Genomic DNA, 24,054 nt, shown 5'->3' on the forward strand with positions numbered 1-24,054 from the left:
AGCATCATCAATACGAAGTTCTGGATCTAGATGAAACAGTTTCAGGGAGAGAAAGTTGAAAACCATTTGCTGTGGTCCACTTAAGTATAGGATTGATTGCAGTTTTTTTTTGTTTTTGAATTTTGCACAAAGCTACTCGAGGGTTATCTGTGCTAGCTGTCCCTAATTTAGCAGTGTAAGACTAGAGGAATGGCGGGTAGTCATCACCACCCACCGCCAACTCTTAGGCTACTCTTTTACCAACGAATAGTGGGATTGGCCGTCACATTATAACGCCCCCACGGCTGAAAGGGCAAGCATGTTTGGCGCGATAGGGATGCGAACCCGCGACCCTCAGATTACGAGTCGCACGCCTTAGCACGCTTGGCCATGCTGGGCCTTGCAGTTTGTAGCTGCCAGTCAATAAACCTCATGTTTGAGGACTGACATGAGATGTGAAAGTCATCAATGAAAAGACCACTTGCAACTCTAGGGGTAGCTGTTCACTAATGGCATTAATTTTTTTATAATGAAAAGCGTGAAACTTTGAACACAGCCCTGAGGGACTCCAAATTCCTATGGGAAAAAACGGGAAAGTGTTGAGCCCACACAGACCTGGAATCAGTGGTTCATTACAAACTGCCACACAATCCGTATGAGTGAAGGTCTCGCAAGATGCCATATTTCCATGTTGTATCATAAGCTCTCTCTAAATATAAAACAAACAAACAAACAAGATGTTGTCGCTTCAAAAAGGTTTCCAACTGCTGTTTCAAGGCAAATTAAGTGGTATATCTTAAAATGTTGTCTTCGGAACCCATACTGAGTGGGTGAGAGAACGTTGTTTGATTCAAGGAACCAAACAAGATGAGCATTAATCATCCTCTAAGGTCTTACTGAGACAACTCGTCAGAGCAATGGGATGGTAATTCGAATGAATCTTTGGATCCTTCCTAGGATTAAGAGTATGGAGTACAATAGCATGGCGCCAAGCATCAGGAAAGACATTCTCCTGCCAAATCTGGTTGAATACAGCCAGGATAATAGTAACAGAGGCAGGAGAAAGGTGGCATAGCATCCCACAATGTACATCATAAGGTCCATCTGATGTATTGCCAGACCGATGAAGCACAAGTTTGAGTTTCGGTGTAAGAAGGCGATTGTAGTCATAGGGATGATTAGTGGAGAAAGGAAAGAGGCAAATGTTCAACTCGTGTTTTAAGAGCTAAGAAGGAAGGGGATGTGTTTTAAGGGCTAGATATGAGAGAAACATTCACAAAAAGTATTTGAAATGCTCTGAGCATCAGCAACTCCATGGTTGTTGAATATTAAGATAGAGAGGAGGCAGAAATATACCGTCCACTCACCTTCCGGATCTTGTCCCACATGATTTTTGAACTGGTGATTGAAGAAATGCTGGAGGTGTATTTAATCCAGGAATTCTTCTGGCTTTGACGTTTAATTCGCTGAGCCTGTGCACGGACTTGCTGAAATGCAATATGGTTTGTAAGTGTGGGATAACTACGAAATTTATTCAAAGCACGTGTCTGAGCTTTGTGTTATAGAACAAGCAGAATTCCATCAAGGGCAGGGATGCCGTGAGAAAGATGTCGAAGTTTTGGGGATGCACTGAGCAGCTGCTTGGACAATATAGTTAGTTACTGCTGTTACACAAACTATCGATGATTTACATAAGATGGTAGGACCAAGTTCGAGAGCAATGAGAGAGGGCCAGTTGGCCTGGTCCAACTTCCACTGAAGCACACGGGTCAGGTGACACTGACCACGGCCAGTCTCTTAATATGATAGGTAAACGATCACTAATCCGTGAATTGATGTGAACCTCCCAAGAAAAGGAAGTGAGAAGCGAAGGGGAGCAGGTAGAAAGATCTATAGCAGTAAATGACTGACTGGGTGCATGAAAATAAGTGTAAGAGCCACCACTGAAGAGAGACAGGTTGTAATTCAAGAGTAAATGCTCTATAGCACGACCCCCTCCCATCAATACTAGAACCACCCCAAAGGAGATTATGCCCATTAAGATCCCCCAAAATTAATAAGGGGGTGGCAGTTGCTCAGTGAGGGCATCAAGGTGACAATTTTTTGCAGGGGTAAAGTACAGAGAGAAAACAGTGATGGCATGACCCACGGAGATACGGATGGCTACAGCCTCCGAGGGCGTATTCAACGACAAGGACCGGGTGGGCACATGTTGATCAACCAGCAGTGCTACTCCCCCATGTCCGATACAATAGTTTGATTACTGACTGCCCACTACGATTTCAGTAACGGCGTGATACCTTAAGGTTAAGTGTATGAATTACTTAGCCTAGAGTAAAATGCATAAATTAATTATCACGAAAGTGAAAATACCGATTCAATTTTACACTCGAAATGTCTCTGAATTAAGTTTTCTTCTATTACTAACATTAATAAAAACAATCCTCTTAAGGGAAACTAAATTCAGTTTCGTTCTCAGTACATTTAATTTTATATTTTCAGTATATTAGACTAACAGTATTCAGTTACGTTCTTAAGGAACATGATGTAAAAGCCATTGACAGAAATTAATTTCTAGCACATTTTAAGCGTTTATCTAAAATGATTTTTAAATAATTATTCTATGAACACCCAGAATTCATTTGATAAATGGTCTTAATTTTGATTGGGTCATAAGGAATTTCCCAATGTCTGATTGCCTCGAATGCAATTTAACTGTTCGTCAAGATTGATTTCAAAACAATTCAGTTATGACATGCGAGGTTACAGCATACTATGGTGGAATTTGCCTCGTCATTTTTTTAGGAGCAATACTATAGTGTACTTGAATCTCGTGTACACAAGTAAATTGTTGCAGCGATTTTACTATCGGAAGATTAAATTAATGTCAGTTTTGTAAAAATAACGGTACTTGTAAAAAACTGTTGTGTTATAATTCATAATGCACTGGGTGCTGTCTTTCGAAACCGATACAAGATGTTGCTATGTGACAGATTTACCGATATACATTTTAATATCTGAATTTGTCTCCGTTTGGTGCATGTGACATATCGTTAAGTGTGTATTTCGAAAGTCCCGCACACAATACTAAGTCATATCTGGTTTAGAACCGAATTTTTACAGAGGTTCATGGAAAATGAATTTTTCTCATACACCTATCTGTACACTTCTCTTGACTGCTAGCTAGCTTGAAGCACACGTAAGACTTCACCAACAATATCTAATGTCCCCGTAGAAATTAACGTCCGAAGTCAAGTCACTGAAGTTAAACGGTTTGTAAATGTTCGAAATCTGTAAACTTTCCTCGTCAAATTCTCTAGTTTTCCCGATTACTAAGCGTTAATCGGAGTTGTGGATTCTGACGATGCTTGGAGTACAGTGACTGTAGGTGCCAACAATAGTATTGTCTCTCGATACATTAGTTTATATACTTTAAGAGTTTAGAATATTCAACAATATTCGAAGATACGCTCGTGTTTCCAAAAAGTTGCTTATTCTTATGCTTGAAAATCTCAAAACATTTAGAGAAGAGGCGGGACTTGCATAATACTCATTCAACGCCACCTGAGTCTGTTGCTGTTTGCATATATTAAGATAAATGCATGACAGTAAAATCGTAATTTTCTAAAACTAAAGCAGAGAACTTACAGCTGTGAGCACAGCTGAAGCAAATGCCTTATGAAGTTTTACAGAACACAAGCTTTCGTTACAAAGATTTTACCAAAACGTCTACACTTAAAATGTGATATGAATAATTAATTTCACATCCATTCTGAACATCTCCACTATTTAGTTCACATTCTGTTCTTTAACTCTCGAATAATATAGTATTAACCTTTTTCGGATCTAAAATTTTAAAGATTTTAGATACCACCGATTCTGATGTACCTGCTGAAAGAATTAAGATAAGTTAGCAAACTGGAATCGATTACGATTTTTTTTTTTTTGAAAATGTACACGCCACATTTAATTTCAAAAAGCTAACGATTAATAATCGTATTTGAATATGTATAGCAAATGAAAAGGTAACTATTCCCTCTATCATTAGTTATTTTGAATAATTTAGCCTAAAAAAACAACAACAATATTTCCACTAAATGATCATCCCTTAGCTTTTCGTTACAGTGCAAGTGGCAAATTTTAAAACTGATCTATGATTAAGGAATGTGTAGACGGGATTTTGAGGAAAGGCATTTGGGCTATAAACCGAGAGAACCGTTGTACATATTTTGTGAAACTGTTAACGTAATCGAACGCAGAGCTTTCTTGATGTTGAGTTGTAGTATTGTTTATACAAGAAGTTTTATGAACATTATGACAATAAGTATTATAAACAGACAAATTTTAGATAAGCCATGCAATCACCTGCACCAATATGAATGGTGTCCAACAAGACAAAATAGACATCTTATGGAACCAAAAGTATATATGGTATAGGACTACAAACAAGCATTTGTTATTAAAATTTTATAATTGATAAGAAGTGTCGAAAGAAGGTTAGAAAATAAATTTTATATCTGACGTCTATTAGGAGACCTAAATGTCCACCTTTCATTTGATGTACAAGAAGGTTCAATAAAATATGAGGCCTATAATGGATGATTTGATTGTTGTGGACCTATGTTTAGAGAGTAGTTAAATAGTATTTTGAAGGGTACGAATTCCGGTCATTCAAAGTGGCCCAATTCCACTCCCAGTGGAATGAATTTTTTTTTGTCAAAAGATACATAGAATATAGTAAAAATGATTCTACAAACCAGTTATTTTCATTGCAAAATTACTACAGGAAAATTAAAAATAAGTATTCTATTTGCACCTAGCAGTAGGTGCAATTGTGGTCATTTGGTGGAAAATTTTTTTGTTTTTTACTGGGCCAAATTATTCAATATAATAAATATAATGTAGAGGATTAAGATTTCACGCGGTACATTACACACGTGTTTAAATAGGTTTCAGGTCCAGTGGATGATTATATAACAGTAATTGAATCTCAATCAGCATCCACGAGCGTTCACGTGATTTTCGAGTTCCGAAATATACAGATGCCTTAAAGTTAAACAAGACGCACGTTTCGATCACTTCTATGCTTTAGAAAAAATTGATCTGGTTAGTTCTTACGTGTGAGGGGGAAGGAGTACTGCAGGGGGTCCTATCTGGCCTGCAGGATATGTTGAAAGCTTAGTTTTAATACCTGACATTATTTATTAACAGTATAGAGTACGATAACGTTAAGCCCCAACTAAACTGAAACAACAGTTGCGCAAATTAACGTTAGCTAATCTTTATGTAGTATAGGTCGTAATGAATATAAGCTCAAGACATGTAGAGTCGTAAATTTAAATGTGTGCCTTTACTATTTTTGTATTGTTCTAAAATGCAGTATTTATATATAGTTTTAGCTAAGGTAAAATTTTATCGCAAACGTTTTCTTAATTAAGAAAGAATTTCACATGAAATTATGCATGAAATTATTTGCTTCTGCAAATGTAGAAAATCACAAATTCTAGTTCATCAGAATTAATCCATCTGGTAAGGCTTGGAAACCATGATTTGTTAAAGTAACTACTTTGATAAGTAATACCATAATTTTACAACAATTGTGTATTTCCGTAAGCGTTTAAGTGCAAACTACACGATGTAGTTTCTTCACCAGGGACAGAGATCCATTTTCTAGAGTCGTAAACTAACTTACCACTGACATACATCTCCCTCTCTCTCCTACTAAAGTATACTCGGTTTTAAAGATACTTTATCGTTACAGAAAAATACCAGAACTTTCAAGAAAGATACCGTAGTTAAACATGGATAATGTCTTCACACACACACACACGTGTGTGCGCGAGAGAGAAAGTTCTGGTATTTTTCTGCAACAATGAGGTATCTTTAAAACATGGATAATTTAACAAGCTGCAGGCGAATTTTAAAAACGCCACCCTAGATTCACTGGGGCCTCTACCTTGTCTGCAATTCTGGTTATGGCGCTGTAGATAGCTTTTTCATTCAGCTATTTGCCCACGAGGGTTTTAGACCAATCCCCGAATTTGTCAGTTATGTTTAGCTATATTCACTTTCGGTATAATTAAATGCATCCAAACCGCTATTTATACATGCAGTACAGCTGAAATTAGCAGTTTAAAACAACCGAAGCATCGTATACCGATGAACCATTTAGAAACAAACTCTTTTTTAAAAAAATAACTATTACTATTAAAGTACATTAATACTGCATCTAACTGGAATTTAAAACTTCCATTTAAATTGTTTACCTCCATCATATTTTTTGTAGCTAAATATTCGAAATTTAGGTTTTAACTAAATTTTTCGTCTTATTTTATTTTGCTTTTATTTATGAAGCTAACATGAAAAAAAAAAACAGTTGTTATAAAGTTATAAATAACGGATCAAGAAATCTATATTTAAAATGAAATTTAAAATTGAAAGTGTTTTCCGCAAGACTCAGCGAAAGTATCAACATCAGGAAATTAGACTTCGTTTAACTCCATTCGTTCCAACGCTGCAGGAAAGTGCGTTTCTCAGTTATCACTTGTTCGAGGCGGGTTTTGTTAAGAAATATAATCCACTATCTTTAGAAGAACCTGGTTTCCCACTCAATGAAAGCAGAAAGGTAGGGGGCGATACGCTAAGAAGCAGATTTGGATCTAAATTTAGTCATTAAAACAAAATGCAAGTGTTAATATGAATTGTTTTTATTAAATACATGAAACGAGATTATACAAGTTACGAAATGAGACATAGCCAAAATATTTCGGGGGACTGAACCCTCTTTTTGCTATGCCTCTGCTATGAAAGGTTAATTTAACATATCTACTAATAAAAACAAACAAAAAAAAACAAACAGATGATGACCTCCAATCTTATTCGAGACAGATAAATTTACTGACTAAAACGGACATATCTTGCATCTCTTACGCGGTCCGCCATGATTTGGACTGATTAACTTGTTCCTCACCAATACAGTTTACGTTAAACTTAGGTAAGCATCAACACAAAATTCATCAACTAACGATTCCTTAAGACCGTGTATAATACATACCAAGGTATGCAAAACCATGCCAGCAAGAAGTTACTATATTTACAACCCCAACAGTGTTAGTGTTACTATTTTCATCATAACTCGAATAAAGGCATAGAGAAATTCGAAAATACTACAACTTAACCGACTTCAATGTAAGAGGTTTTCTATCCAAATAAACTGACCTTGATTCCGTAGAATCTTCTTGAAATAATTTGTCGAAAGAACGCCATAACTACCTCTTTTTTTCTCTCTGTCAACTCTGCTTCTAAAATAGAGAAAAATACTACAATACACGCGCACAACCGCTGCAGCGTTATCTACGTAATTGCTCAATCGCTACTCGCATACTACTGCGCACCAAACTAAACTAAAACTAACGTGGCAGGGGTTCAGTTTAGAGAGAGAGAAATCAGAAGAGTTCTCTCTCCAACTGGGGTGTTCAGGAACTTTGTAGTTCCTCTTCGTCCCCTTTCGTGGATTGTTATTAAGATTAAGTGGTGGTTTTTATTATTATTATTTTAATAAATTAATTATCGTTATTATTCTTGACTTTTTGGGTGGAGAATGTCTCACTAAATGTTCATTTGGGTGGAGGCAAAGGCAGCAGTGGAAAGAAAGGCCGGGACCTGTCCCGAAAGGAAAAAGTTGGGCAGATGTGAACATGAATGTAGTTCATTCAAATTCAGATCAAATCAAACGGTCCGATTCTGGGTCTGGCAAAAAGGTTGCCTAGGCTGGGATCTAGAAATCCAATGCCTGAAGATTTTGATGTGGGGGGAAACGGGAGTGCCCCGAGAAAACCCACTTTCACACGACAGGCGCCGAAAGTTTTGCCTGTCGTGTGCCCTGTACCTGAAAAAAAAAGGAATTTATGTTAATAACATAGATTTTATTTATTTAGATTCTTTGTTGAGTGGATTGTGATTCTTGAAATATGTTGTAAGGAGATATGTATTTTGTTGGTGCACTTGATAATTTGTGTAGTGATGCCGTTAGTTTGTTTCTATTTTCTGCTTTTAGATAATATTTGAGAGAAAGTTCTGTTATTCTATCTCTTATAGTTGGTAAATTACTAATTTGGTGTAGATAATTTGTTGGCGTAAAAGATGGTAAACTGAATGCGGATTTTAATATTTTGTTTTGTTGTACTTGGATTTTTTGGAGTGTGTTGTTTGACATATTGTATGTTACTTGACATCCGTACTCTATTAGTGGACGGATGTAAGCCTTGTATATTTGTATAATGGTGTTCGGTGCGCATTTTGATTGTTTACCAGTTATAGTCTTTAGATATGAAATCCTTTTCTGATTGATGAGTGTATATTGTTTATGTGTTTGTTTCCATGTTAGTTTTGTGTCGAAAGTGACGCCAAGGAATGTGATGTTTTTGCTCATGTTAATGGTTGTGTTTCCAAGTGATAGTTTTAATTTTTCTATATTTTTTCTTTGCTTCTTTAGTTTTCTATAGAAGGTGATTGCTTGTGTTTTTGTCGGATTTAACACGACCCTCCACTTGTTGCTCCATGTTGAGACGTTGTTTAGTGATTCTTGTACGCGAGACATGGCCATTACTGGGTTTCTGGAGGTGCTCCAGATTGCGATGTCGTCTGCGTATTGTGAATTGTGTGTGTATGTTAGATTTGGAAAAGGTATGTCACTGACGAAAATTATGTATAGAAGTGGAGAGAGGACTGATCCTTGGGGCACTCCGGCCGTTATATTAAATAATTTGGATATGGTTTTATTGACTTTTACCTGTGCTGTTCTATTGGTTAAAAATTTGAAATCCATTTGACTATCGTAGGATTTATTTGTAGGTGATTTAGTCTGTATATGATGGCGTTGTGCCAAACGCTGTCGAATGCTTTTTTGACATCTAGGAATACCCCGATGGTTACTTGATTGTTGTTGTAAGCTTTGTAGATTGATTCGGTGAGTCGTGTGAGGTGATCTGTTGTTTGTCTATTTTTCTGGAGGCATTTTGAGATTCTGGAAGGATGTTGTTTGATTCGCAAAATGGAGGAGACGGTTGGAGATAATTCTCTCCATCAGTTTGCCAAGGCAGCTTAACAGACTGATGGGGCGGAAATTATCTGGATTTGTTCTGTTAGTTTGTTTCTTGGGGATCGTTGTTATGATGGCTTTTTTCCACGTGTCAGGGTAATACCCGGTCGCTAGTGAAATGTTCATGATGTTTGTGAGGTGTTTTAGTAGGAGAGTGGAACTTTTTTGAGAATAATATTTGGAATTTGGTCATGTCCGGGGAAGTGTTCTTCAAGTTTTTGATATTAATCTTTAGTTCGGATATGGTTATTTTTCTATTGATTGAATTTGAGTATGCTTCTAGTGTCTCTCCGGGAAATCCTGGTGAGAATGAAGCTTGGTTTGTATTTATGTAGTTGTTGACATAGTGTTGGTGTTGTGTGTCAAAATCTACTGAGTTTAAATCGCTAAAAGCGGATTTGTAATAGTCAGCTTTCTCTTCGTCCGTCCTTGCGATTTTATTGTTGTGTGTGATGTGTTGTAACATGTGATTTGTGTTTTTGTCTGAAGCAATACTCTTGAATTTTTTCCAGAATTCTTTTGGATTGTTCTTGGTTTTTTCTAAGTTTTTACAGAAGTTATGCCAATTGTTTTCCCTGACTTTTTTAATTTCTTGTTTAATTTTTGTATTTGTTCTATTGATTTCTGTTTTAATGTGTGGATCGCGTGTGATGTAGTGTGTTCGTCTTAATTGTCTGCGTTTGATTATTAGTGCGTAAATTTCTGGTGTTAGAGTCCATTGAATAAGTGATTGTTTTCTTTTTGATTTAGGAATTGTGTTTTTTATGGCTTTCTTTATGGCTTCTGTAATTTGATCAACATAGTTGTCTAGTTCTGTTTTGTTATTTACATGTTCGATTGGATGGGGTAGGTATGAGTCCAGAGAGGCATTAAAAGTGAGCCAGTCTGTTTCAGTGTAGGTGTATGCGGAAGGAGTCACGTACGCCACAGCAGGGTGGCGCGGGTGAATCATACATGACACGGGGAAGTGGTCACTGGTGATTTCATCATGCACTTTAAAGTTAGATATTCTGTTAACCATGTCCTTGGGTGCGATGATGAAATCGAGTACATCGTATGAGCCGTTAGCGGCTGAGAAGTGTGTAGGTGTGTGGTCATTAATTAAGTGCATTTTGTTACTAGAGATAAAAACTTTTATGCACGATCCTCTGCGTGTGTTTCTGTTTCCCTTAGTTCTGTATGCGGAGAATTAAAATCCCCAATAATAATTGGTTTGGGTTTGCGATTAACACATTTTTGAAGGAAGTTAATATCGATATCTTTGGTTGGTGAGCAATATATGGCTAGAATCGGAATAGTTAGCCGGTTGTTAAAGTGTATATTACAAAAAATGGTCTCATTTATGTTAGATCTAAAGGAATCTTCTATTGAGATTAAATGCGATATTTTTATACTAAAGTAAGCTATTATACCTCTGTTATTTTCTGAGTGAGGTATGCTGTGTGTGATGAATCCGGGAATTGTGGTGTTTTGTTTCTCTGTGCAAAGTGTTTCTGAAACGATGATTATGTTGGCGTTTATATGTTTGTTTATGTTGTATATTTCTATCCTTTTGTCTTTGAGATTTCCTTGGCAGTTGATGTGTAAGATTTTAATGTGTTGTATCATTGTGTTGTTTTATTTCCCTTGCATGAATTTTAAGTGAAAGATGGTGTGGTTTGAGGTGAGGAAGGTTAAAATAATAACTTGCAAGGCTACAAACAGATTTGAGTGACTCGTGCCTCGATTCGAATGAGGGGAGATCACTCAATTCTCTCAGCATTGCTAGCAAGTTTGTGGTGAAATCTGTGGGGTTGAATGCTTGTGTTGTTTTCGGGCGTGTTACGTCCGCGTAAGTACGTGTTGATTGAGGTTGAGAGTGTTTGCTTTGCGAGTCAGTTGGAGTTGGTAGTAAAGGTTGTTTGGTGTTGTTTTGGTAGCCGTGGGTTTGATTATTATCGTTCGTGGTTTTGAAAAGGAATCTGTTGCGTATTTGGGGCAGCCTTTGTAACTGGCTGCGTGGGGGCCCTGACAGTTAGCGCATCTCACTTGGTTACGCTCGTTAGGACACTGAGCGACCTCGTGAGATCCGCCACATCTAACACATCTGTCCTTGACCATACAATTAGTTTTTTTTGACATTTGTAGCCGGTTCGGTCGTGTGTCTTTTGAAAAATAAAAGCAACCGTTTTTAATAATTTGTCCTGATCGTCTTTTTTGTTGACGGTTACCTTGATCAGTGGCGTTTTTGTTTCGTTCTGAATGAGATAATTCTGTTTGATGATGCAATGTCAAAGCCTTGAGTTATTAGTTCGTCAGTGATTTCATGATCTTCGATGTCGAAATCGACACCTCTGATTATGACTGTTAGTTTTGGTGTGTTGGTTTTTGGTGTAGTGATAGTGGCTTGAACCCCAAAGGCATCCTTGGGCCAGTGGGCCAAAATATGTGCAAACTCTTGCGGTTCGGAACATTTAAGCATAATTCTTCCATTAGGAAGACGTTTAATGTCTTTAAACTGAATGCCCGGGTAATAGGCCCTCAGTTGTTTGACAATCTGTGGAATGCGTGTTGTGTTGTTTACTCCTTCGATGAACAGAGTTGGGATTCTGTAGTTAGGAGAATTGTGTGTTTGTGTGACAGTGATGGTGTTCTTAGAATTAGTGGCGATAGTGGTGTTGTTAGTATTCAAGTTATTTTCGTCAGAGCAAGTGGCTTTGTCGTCATTAACATGGGTTACGTTACTAACACTTTGATTTTTAGTACTATTAGTAGCGTCGTTAAGGTTGGGGTTAGTAGAATTGTCAGAAACTATACTCACCATGTCCTTTTTCTTCTTCTTCTTCAGCCTCCTCTTGTTTGATGTCTCGTTTGTTTCTCTTTACATTGTCTGATCTGTCACTTATATCCTCCATGTGTGTCACTGGGTAGCATAATCTTACTCTCTTCTCCTTCCTTAACACACTGGTTATTGTACACACATGTCTATTCAAAGAATCACCTATAACTATATCCTCCTTTAGTTTTTCTTCCATCCAATAGTTCCTCATCTTCAGATTTAACATAATTGGCACATTGTAACTAACTTCATTACGTTTTACTTTGATACTGTTCGTTTTACCTTCCTGAAAGTTACTGTTAGTTGATTTATCCCTTGCATGCAAAACTTAAGCTCCTCCTAAAATCCTGCTGTCATTTCTCTTTATCTATTGCCTTAACTTTATTAAGATGGCCTCTAATTTCTCCTCCAACCTAGAAACGCTACATATAACTTGCACATGTTCATCACTAGTTATCTTAAAGTATATGATAGTTTCAAGTTCCAAAATAAAACACACACATTGTACTCAATACATGTAACAGCTGTGAACACTTAACTCCTACAATGGTCTGAACCACTGTATTTATAATTATAGTCTGACAATAAATATTCAGTACCAAATACCCTTAGTCTATTGTTAACACTAATGTTTAAAAACCAGCTATTAAGGACGTATTCACATGACAACGTTTCACAGGAAAATCATGAAAAATATCGTTATTATATCTGTGGGATCCAAATTTAGACAGTTGTTTCTGTTTCAACGCGTCGACCACAATAATAAACATAGTATATACAATATTGTCAATACTCTGAGAACTACAGTACGTCTTGGTTGTAAGTTCACCTTTCACAGTTCTTCTTCACGAAGATTTTTATATTATATGGAGGTTATCCTGATGGGTTAAAATACTCTATTTTTTGATTTCATCGAAAGTAAACATAAACCCAGTAGTGACTACTGGATTTATGGCTCGGATCCAGGTTGACGATTATAACTGTTTTTCTGCATGGTCAGGTTGGTAATCACTGGTAAATATATGCCCTCAAACTTTTTTATGTACATGAATCTTGTGTGAGTATGAAATATATTTCTAATTTCATAGCTTTTACATATCGGATAACATGTTTCTAGACATAGAGACTTCTAAAACTGAATGAAATTCTGCATATCTTAGAACATTTATAATATTTCAATTTGTAAATTTCCATGTTACACCAAGTTAAAGTAAAAATCTGAGGAAGATAGATGGGCTGTAAGATCAAAGGCAACGAGTGTATATCGTCCCGTGTATTCGTCATATCTTATATCGATTTCTTGATCTTAAAATTGTTTTCTGTTGCATTAAATATTTCATAAAGCTCTTGTCACGTTGTCTCTCCCTCCATAAAAGGCACCTGGTAGATCAAGGCATGAAAGTACTGCCTCGTCCCTAAAGAAATTCATTAAATCTGTATAATTAGACTTCATTTTCTTAAACATTATATCCAATATTGTTATGACCTCTTATCCTAAAGTTTTCCATAGTTTATATTTATCAAATATACGATTTCAAATAAACCACGTGGGTGCATTTAGGACAACATTCTTTGTGTCAATGTCATAACATTTATTACAGCCATGTTAGTGGCACCCGCAAAACTCGTGTATCATATTTTATTCCATGCAGAAACATTCTAGTCTATAATTCAAGATTTGTTTCTCTTCACAGTTATGAACATGTGGTATATTTACTTCACTGGGTTTTTGTAGATAATCTAACCATTGAATATTTACTTGGCTGTACTTTTTGGTGGTAAGGTATTAACGATTAGGTATGAGAGCTATCGACCGTAGTGACATAAACCTCTGAATCCAGTCATACATATGGTAACAGTAGTTAAAGTGAAAATCTGAGGAAGATAGATGGGCTGCAAGATCAAAGGCAACTGCTTCAGAAAACTAGAAAGGTGTGTGGTCATATAGAATTCCAGTTTCATCAGCCACTTATCCTATGAACGTATGCAATCGTTAAACTGTTTCTGTAAATTTTTTTTTCAAAGTCATTTAAAATCAACCACTCGTGGCGCCACTTCTCACATATTTGGAGAAACAAGATTGCGTTAACATTTAAATAAGACCTTCAAATAAAATGCAATTAATTTTTCATATATAAAAGAAAAGGATTTAAGGCCTAAGGGTGAAAACAGGTCTTCTTATTGAATGCATTTTTATTTTTTATCGTACTTTTCAAGGGTGTCATTGTTTAATGGTTACTGTTTTGGATAATCGAAAAGATGCAGTTTCAAAGTCTTCCTGCCTCTAATGACAAGTCATTGTGCCCTTAATCAAGAAGTTTTGCCCCAAATGTGCTTCAGTCTATCAAAATGTAAAATTTGTCTTACAGTTAACAGACGGACCAACATCCCTCCAGGAGGAACGTGTAAACATTTCCATCTGCTCTCGTTACAGAAAACTGCGGCTAAACATCCAATCAAATCAAATCCTGGTATGTAGTCAGAATTTAATTGAAGTTTCTCTTCGCTTCTTCATTGGATTGTGCAATAAATAAAACTCAGGAGACATTACTATGTTTTTCGTGTTCTTTATTTCTTTTACTGGGTTCTCGAGAACAAGCGAGAAGAGAAGCCGATAAGCCAGACCAGAAATGTTTCATCTTCCTCATGTTGAAGTGAATAGAAACTTTAAGGCCGAGAAAAAACATAAGACCAGAAACATTGTTTATTAACAATTCAGAGTTACAAAAACAATGAAACTTACAGAGAACAATCAATAAGAGGAGAGATTACAATTTAGCAACAATAGATACGACAAGTCAATAACTTACAAACTACATAATTATTCAACTCGTATTCTATTCTGTATTCCTAGCAATGTGTATAAGCAGTTGTATTTATACACAAGTTACTTGTTTAGATGGAAAAGCTATTGAAAAAATAGGTTACCCACCCCACTGCTTAGTGCTCTTTATTTATAACCTGAATAGCAATTTTATGCTTCTAGTGGGGGGAGATACATATAATAAAAAGAAAATTGATATTATTTTTGGAATTAAGCATTAAGCCACACAATTGGCTAGCTGTACTCTACCTACAACGGGTATCAAAACCCGGTTTCCTAGCGATATGAATCCTCGTCACACCAAATGTGCTCGTCCTTTCAACCGTGGAGGCGTTATAATATGACGGTTAATCCCACTATTAATTGGTAAAAAGAGTAGCCCAAAAGTTGGCGGTGGATGGTGATGAGTAACTGTCTTCTCTTTGGTTTTACACTGCTAAATTAGGAACGGTTAGCGTAGATAGCCCTCGTGTAGCTTTGCGCGAAATTAAGAAACAAACAATACTATGACGGATTAACTGTTGCATATTTATTTTCATATCGATGCTTTTTCAGTTAAATATATATTTAAAAACGCATAAAACTTATACTGTTAAATTTATATTGCAAAATTCCCGCCTATTCATTAAATTTGTAGAAGGTTTTTGAGTGTAAGAATCAACAATGTATTACGTGAATATGTAAAATAATAGTGATCGCCAGCATTGTTATTTTAGCTAAAGTTTCTAGCAATTCTCCTCTCAAGCTTATAAAAGATAGTCAACGCAATACGCGAAGAGAAAGTATATAATCTTAGTTTGCTACAACTGGTAGACTATAAACCTCGGAAGCTGTAACTGTGATTAACGCTTATTAATCGGAAAACTACAGATATTTGACCATGAAATTTATAGATTTCGAAATTTACAAGCCGTTTAACTTCAGAGGAATGCCATCGAACGTTAATATTTCCACGAAGACATTATATAACTTTGGTGTGATTATTGAAGAGCTAGCTAATTCCTCGTTAAGTTAACTGTACCGATACCAACTCGAAATTAATCTGTTCATCGTAAACTGTCGATGAAATATTCAGTTCCAGACCAGATAGAAGCCTCAATATTGTTTGTAACTTTGTAAAACATTTGTATATAAATCATTATTTGTAATAACAGTTATTATAAATTGTATTATTACTTGTATATTAAAATATTTTTGTATTAAGAAAGAAAACTGTGTGTATCAATCTTGTTGAAAAGTAACATAAATTTAATGCATATGAATATTTAATTAACTACTAAATTCAAATTAAAATGACTGGTTATTTGAAATAGTAATGTGTAACGTACGTAACATAATAAATCGGATACTTGTCAGAAATAAATTATAATATGTAGCAATAGGGACCCAGTGTTTTAAGAACTGTAAAAGAAGAAAAAAAAACACGAAAAGCATACAAGACCTGATATTCGAGATGTTTGTTTATTTGAATTTCGCTCAAAGCTACACAAGAGCTATCTGCGCTAGCCGTCTCTAATTTAGCCGTGTAAGACAAGAGGGAAGGCAGCTAGTTATCATCACCCACCGCCAACTCTTTGGCTACTCTTTTACCAACGAATAGTTGGACTTACCGCACACTATAACGCCCCCACGGCTGAAAGGGCGAGCATGTTTGGTGCGATGGGGATTCGATCCTGCGACCCTCAGATTACGAGTCAAACGCCTTACCCCACCTAGCCATGCCGGGCCGTATTCGAAATTAACTGCTAAAAGTCATGGTTCATCAGATTATTTGTGACGTCATCCATCTAAGATATTAAAAATCATCTGGTAAACTTTGAATCATAATTGTTAAAACAATAGACACTGTTAGATATGTCGACGTCACTTTTCGAGCCATAGAAGCATTTTTGAACTTTTATATAATACCTCATACGTTAACAGAGACAATACTACAAACACTTGGATATGTATTTTACAGGAATGATACATCTGTTCCTTCATTCCGAAGTCATTGTTATGATGAAAAGGCTTCGATGGTATGGCAGCACAGGTCAATAAAGTTGGGAGGAGGGCAATTTATACTTATTGTTATGGTCATGTGTTAAAGCTTGCCTGTGTGTGTGTTTTTTCTTATAGCAAAGCCACATCAGGATATCTGCTGAGCCCACCGAGGTGAATCGAACCCCTGATTTTAGCGTTGTAAATCCGTAAACTTATCTCTGTACTAGCGGGGAGCAAACCTTGCCTGTAAGGACATCTGTAGCAAGCTGTTATTATAAAAGTTGTTTTTAACACTGCATAGGAAATCATTAAGCTGGTAAAATGAATCTATGAAATAAAACAATTTTAAGCAAATAAAGCAAGATGGTGTTGGTATCACAATATTCTGTCAGGTGGATAGCGAGTGATGTCTGTCAAATCTTGGGGAGATTCACATTGACCAAATTACTGGAATCCAGAAATCAGTTTAATGATATCCATGCATGAGTGAAGTGCGCGGGACAAAAAACATGTCCCCCCGAAAATGTTGTTAACTTGTTATATCTTTTATTTCATAACAGAAAAGTGTGTAAAACTATATGTTTTTAGAACGCATTCGACGAGACCTGTTCAAATATGATCTCAAATCATATTTTAACACCGGCTTTCGTAAATACCTGAACTTTTATTATTTTAGTTACATTTTCTCATATGAAGTGTTGTCCACCTACTGTAGTTTCTTTTTTAGAAATAATTCCAATTATTCTACAAAATTAACAGACAAGCTTCTCTGCAATAATCTAACATAAAAATGAAACTCAAAATGACACAAACCAATTTCACAATGTCATTTATAAAATTCTTAAGTGAAAAGATAATTCATGCAACTGCAACAATTTCAAATTCTAGGCAAGGAAATATCTATTTTGAAATAGTTGAATAATAACCACTTGATTTATAACTAAAAACCAGTCATGATTGTCAACTGTTTTTGGATATGGTTATTTGAAAAATACGTGTTTTATACTTTAGAAGACCAATAAGGTTAAATAATATATTGTACACATAGTGAAATTTTGAAAGATACAGAAATATAACTTCTGGTTTTTCTGTGAATTTACTTGCTTTAGCCTAAGGCGAATACATGGGTCAAAGCTATCTAAACTTGCCTTCAGCTGATATGCTTCGGTAATATGTTGAAATAGCCCACACTATTTGTGTGTGTGAAACAGGTTATTTGGTCTCAAAATCGTTTGATGGCAAACATATAACAGAAAACAATGGTAAGTGTTACTTATGTAAAGTTGTATATGATCACTTTTGGCAATCAGGGTTCATCAAGCTTTTAGCCTAGATGCAAATACTTTTCAATCAGCAAGAAACATAATCTGTTAAGTTTCCTACAGAAAGTTATGAACATAGTTTTATAATGTTTTACTTGTAAAATAGGAAGAGAAGGTGCATTAAAATCCTACAAAACAATAGAAATATTGTCCTTTGTAACACTGACCGCCTCAAGTAACATTATCAATAGTAAGACTTTCTGGCATGGCCAGGTGGTTAGGGCGCTCGACTTATAATCTAAGGGTCGCGGGTTTAAATCCCCTTCACATCAAACATGCTCTCCTTTTCAGCTGTGGGGGCGTTATAATGTTGCGGTCAATTGCACTATGAGTTGGTGAAAGAGTAGCTGAAGAATTGACGGTGTGTGGTGATGGCTGGCTGCCTTCCCTCTAATTTTACACTGCTAAATTAGGAAGGAGGTATAATGGGAGCAGCACCTACATTGAATATATATATAAACTGAAATTTGCTGTTTGCATAAGTATTAAGCCACTTCAGTTAGTACTTTGTAGAAGTACTATGTGAGCATTTCTGGATAATCCTCTGCCAGCTTTGCAATACAAGATGTTTTGACAGTTTCGTTGGGAAATATTGATGGAAAGTAATATTTAAGTCTCACCAAACATCTTCTATTGGATTGAAGTCAAAATTTTAACTGGATTATTCCAGAACATTCACATTCTTCTTTTGAAACCGCTCCAGTGTGGCTTTTATCTTGTGCTTCAGGTCATTGTCCTGAAATGTAAATTTTTGACCTAGTTTGAGATTCTTTGCTGACTTAAGCAGGTTTTTATTCTAGAATTTTTCTGTACATTGCATCATTTATTTCTTACCCTCCTCAGTAGCACAGAGGTAAGTCTGGGGACTTACACCACTAGAAACCGGGTTGTGATACCTGAGTGGTGGGCAGAGAACAGATAGCCTATTGTATATCTTTATGATTAACTTGACCAAACAAATATTTATCTCAATCCTGACAAACTTTTCAGTTCCTGCATCCCCTTCATTACATTCTGCTGCCACCATGCTTGACAGTTGGGATGGTGTTGAAAGGACGATGTGCTGTGTTGTGCTTGCTCTAGACGTAATGCTTTTAATTTAAATAAAAAAAAGACTCAATTTGTGTCTTGCCTGACCAAAGAAAAAAAGCAAAACCCGCGACATGTTTTCAATATCATTTACATGCTTTGCTACAAACTCAGTACTAGATTTCAAATGGTTCTTTTCAGTAACAGCTTCTTTCTTGCCACTTGCCCATCAGGTCAGTTTGTGTAAGAACCGGGATATTGTCGATGTATGAACACTAAATCTCGTATCATAAATGGAATTTTGCACATCTTTCAAATTCACTGTTAGCTTCATAGTGACATCTTAATTTAAAATGGCCGTATGATCTCTGTAGTTATGAAGCGGTCTGAAGCACATTCTACTTTGTTTGTTTTTTTTAATTTTGCGCAAAGCTACGCAAGGACATCAGAATAAAAGCATCATCTGTTCAAGCCACAACTCACATTGTGAAGATCAAGAAACTTTCTAAACAAGTCATGGATAAAGTGGTAAAGAAACATTGATCAGAAGAAGGTTACAAGAAAATTTCAAAGTTGCTAATTATTTTTTCGAGTACGACAAAAGTCCATCATTAACAACGTGGAATGTTTTTCAGACCACCTAATAACTACAGAAAATTGGCAAAAAAGAACCAACAAAAGGCTTTGGTTTTAGTGGTCAAGACTGAAAAGCTGACTACTTTTTTCACACTACTTACACAACATGATTTTCCAAATCACAACTTATCTCTGCCATCAGAAGTCACTTACATTGCATCTGTCTCCAACAAGATTGAAGTTGAACCAAGCTTCACACCTACAAGTACCCTTTGTTCACTTCAAGGTCAGAACATAATGATGACGTTGAGATGTCACAGGTTGGCTCAACTGGCACAAGTCTCACAAATGATCTCACTTTGCCTGTAAATTCTCCTGATATCTCTAGTGTTAATGTTGATGCAAGTTGCTCTACAAGACAGTCTGAAGTTGAAATAATTGCTGAAAATGAAATTCTACTGACTATGGTAAAATGCTCCAGTCTACAAAAGATGAAGAAACTGAAGCAAAAGATCCAGGGTTGTGGCTCGATTTCTCTGCTGATGATGTGGCTTATTGGATTGTTTGTGGAGCCACTGATTGTCAACACCACAATGGGCCATTTGGCAAATCTTGCCAGACTTTCAATAGCGGCAAACCAAAAGTATGCTGTTCGCAAAAACATTTCTTTGTGGTAAAAGCCAATGGTGAGCAACACAAGAGAGTAGTTATTGTATTCACCATCAGCAGGTAAATTTACAGCTTTGTTTGTAATCTTTTTGGCCCTAAATTTTCCTCTCGTTTTGTTGAAACAGACTGGCAAAATACTACTGTAATTGATCGTTATGAAGGAAGTACTACTCACTTAGACTATACTAATATATTAAATCGCAGACAATGTTTAGGCTTGCGAGAAGAGTTGGAAAAACAAATTAAAGAAGAGTGCAATTACTGGGAGCATGTCTTAGAGCGTCTAATAGCTGTTATTCGTACATTAGCTGAATGTGGCCTGGCTTTTTGAGGAACAGATGAAAAATTTGGTTCACTGCAAAATGGGAATTTTTTAGGGCTGCTTGATCTCGTAAGTCAGTTTGGACCATTTTTAGTTGAGTATATTTCGAAATATGGAAATTCTGGTAAAATAAATCCCTCTTACTTGTCCAAAACCACCTGTGAAGAACTCATTGAACCAATGGCTCAGAAGGTCCATGCATTCTTTGTTGATGAAGTAAATTCTTCTGGTTATTTTAGCTTGTCATTTGACTCGATGCCAGATCTATCACATATAGATCAGTGTTGTACTTCGATACTTAAAAGATGGGCAGCTTATTGAACGCTTTTTTAACCTTTCTGGAACTGAAAAGCCATACCAGTGAGGAATTGACAAAACAGGTATTGCAGTACTTGCATGAAGTTTGCAAACTTAATTTTTCAAAATGTAAGGATCAGTCTTACGACAATGCTGGTAACATGTCTGGGCATAATAAGGGGATGCAGCAAAATATTTTAGAAGAAAATAAGTTTACCATATATGTGCTCTGTGTAGCCCATTCACTAAATCTGGTAGGCCGAAGTGCTGTTGACTACTGTCAAGTGGCAGTTAGTTTGTTCTCTGCAATACATTTCTTTCAGCCTCGCCCAGCCGGTGGAAAATTCTTAAAGCTTGTCTTGGAATGTGTGTTAAAATCCCTATCTGATACCAGATGGGAGGCACATTTATGGAAACAACAGCAATTTTGAAGCCTTTATTTAAGATTTTGGAAGCTGTATAAGTCTAGTTGAAGACCAGTCACAAAAGGGAGACACTAGAAGAAAAGCATACAATATTACAAATAAGATGCAAGAGCTATAATTTGTTTTTTTATGTTGATCATATGGGATGAGATTTTGTAAAAGTTTCATAAAGCAAGTCAAGCTCTGCAAAATGAGGATTTGAACTTAAAAATACGTGCAGATCTGTACGGATCATTAGCTGACCAGATACGCACTTTAAGGGATGACTTTGAAAGATTTGAAGCAGTTGTAAAGGAAATATTACCATATGTTGATTACAATGCAGCTCAAACTCACAAACACGTCAGAAAGAAGGTACTCAATGACGGAGATTCACAAGAGGTAGATCTGAATGCCAGAGATAAATTTTGTATCATCACCTTCTACACAATTGTTGACAAACTAGAAACCCAGATGAGAAGGAGAGGAGAGGTGTACAAAGAAATAGCAAACAGATTTTCTTTCCAAAAAAGATGTGCCAAATGACGTCACTTCATCTGCTGACACTGAAAGGTACTCTCAGTATTCCCAAAATCTAATTGATACCCAGAGGACTTGGACACTAATATCTCTGCCGAGCTTCAGCAGTTTCACTCATATGTGTGCCATAAGTTTAGTGCAACAAAAACTGTAAATACAAGATTCAGTCATGCTGAACTTTATAAAATAATTTCGGAAGACAAAATTGAGTGTTCGTTTCCAAACGTATACATTGCATTACGTATATTTTTAACATTAATGGTCACAAATTGCACAGCTAAGCATTCATTTTCTCAAGTCAAGCATATTAAAATCCCAACAGAATAACTATGCGACAAGACAGGCTAAATGCCTTCATTGTCTCTGCTGAGTATAGAAGCAGATTTGTTACGCCAAATTAGTTTTAAGAACTTGATCAAAGACTTTGGGATTAAAAATATAGAAGAAAACTTTTTAAAATTTTAATAAATATTAAGGTATAAGTAGATAATTTGCTTACAAGGTTTTAAGTTCAAAGTGAGAAATTGTTAACTCAGAGTGAAACAAATATATAGTAAAAATAGTTCTTAAAATCAACATTAATCAGAGAAGTGATTTCCCTCATCATTTCTAAATAAAAGGTCTCAGCCATTGCTTGATTTTGACCTATGTCCAATCTGTTAAATAAATAAACAAGTTTTTATTTAATATAGTCGTGGGTTCTGACTTGGAAGAAAACTGAAGAACGGTTATAAATTTTCAAACTTTTATTTCACTTTCACTACTTATTGAGTCTTAATGTCTTGTCAGTTAAGCAATGGAGGATCCGAGGGAGCACCATTATTGAAATGTGCTTAGGGCATCAGTTGCCCTTAATTCAGCCCTGGTTATGAATGGTGACTTTTGATCTTTAACATAAAGAGTTATTGATGCTTGTGTTTCCACTTTTACGTTTTCGAATTTTCAAAATCACTTAAATAAGATTGAATCCACCAATTAGAAGAAAGTTACGATAGTTATCAGGTTGCACAGGAAGTTTTGTAAACAACATTAAAAAATGTAGCTGTTGGTTATTAGAATAATATCAAATGTTAGCGCACATAAAAAAGGTGTACTAAATCACTTTCAAAACAAGTAATTACAAAGGGTGTCTATCTATTAATAGCGGGATACTGTCTTATAGAAATTTATCTTTTCTCCTTATTTCTGTGACAAGCAACATTTTGTACAACTGTGACACGTACATGTGTATGACATTATCAAATTATGATTGAGTGACTATTTAATGTTTCACATCAGTAATAGTTTGATTGTAACATCGTGTTTATAACTTGATAGTTCTATCAAGATTTGTTTTCGCATGAGGAAAGTCTGACACAGTCAGCTTAAGGACAAATAACGAATGCAGTTGTCTATGGTTATAATTAAGTTTTTGACTGCTGTATTGTTAAGTGCCATAGTTTTGTATAATGTAATACATGTGTTTATGTGTATTTGTGTATCAGCACATATGTTGTTGAAACCTTGACAAGTCTGTCAAATTTCAAACTTCTCCTCTCATGTATGAACTTTCACAAGACTTCAGGATAAACAAGTAGAAATGTTAGAAAGGATTTGTGTTTGTGCCTGAAGAGCAGTCTTATCTATTCAGCGAGCATTTCTAAAATACTGTATGAATTATTGGTGTCAAGAGCTCGCTGATTCCATGACAAGCGAAAAGCAACTTTATCGATGCCTCACTGAAAGATCGAGCCAGTTATCGTCTATCAACTACAACTCAGCAAAGTCAGGTCTTGGTTAGCACTGAACGATAATACAGAAATATATTAAAGTACCAAACAATCCATTAAGAAAGGTGTGGAAGCTTCTCCAATACGGGGGAGAAAAACAGTGTTGGTCTTTACTTTAACTGAGTGTTTGAACGGAGTAAGTCTTCAATCTCACCGTATGTATCAACACTATTGGTCTTTGGTTTCTCTGACTGTTTGAACAGTGTTGGTGTTCAATGTCAATCTATTTCAAGAGTGTAGGTCTTCAATTTCACTCTCCGTTTCACCAGTATGGATCTTAGCATTCAATGACTGTTTCTACAGTGCTTAAATTCATTTTATCTGACTGTTTAAACACTATTAGTCTTCAGTTTCACTGACTGTATCACCACTGTTGACCTTCACTTTCATTGACTGTTTCTACACTGTTGGTCTTCACTTTA

At 36.0% G+C, this 24,054-nt stretch overlaps 1 protein-coding gene across 6 annotated transcripts in view; it reads left to right on the forward strand.

Annotated features, from left to right (window-relative positions):
- The window catches only part of LOC143242875 (uncharacterized), a 101,682-nt gene that overhangs the window by 73,893 nt on the left and 3,735 nt on the right, over positions 1-24,054 (forward strand). For 3 of the 6 annotated variants that reach the window (XR_013023352.1, XM_076486477.1, XM_076486476.1), the window contains exon 5: positions 14,267-14,368. The exons of the other annotated variants lie outside the window; for them this stretch is intronic. Coding sequence is in view for 2 of the 3 variants with exons in the window: in XM_076486477.1 (XP_076342592.1) it covers positions 14,267-14,368 (102 nt within the window). In the remaining variant the exon portion in view is untranslated. The remainder of the gene's footprint in view (positions 1-14,266; positions 14,369-24,054) is intronic. 6 annotated transcript variants of the gene reach the window in all.

The sequence above is a fragment of the Tachypleus tridentatus genome, unplaced genomic scaffold (genome assembly GCF_004210375.1).
Source record: "Tachypleus tridentatus isolate NWPU-2018 unplaced genomic scaffold, ASM421037v1 Hic_cluster_2, whole genome shotgun sequence".
Classification (NCBI taxonomy): domain Eukaryota; kingdom Metazoa; phylum Arthropoda; class Merostomata; order Xiphosura; family Limulidae; genus Tachypleus; species Tachypleus tridentatus.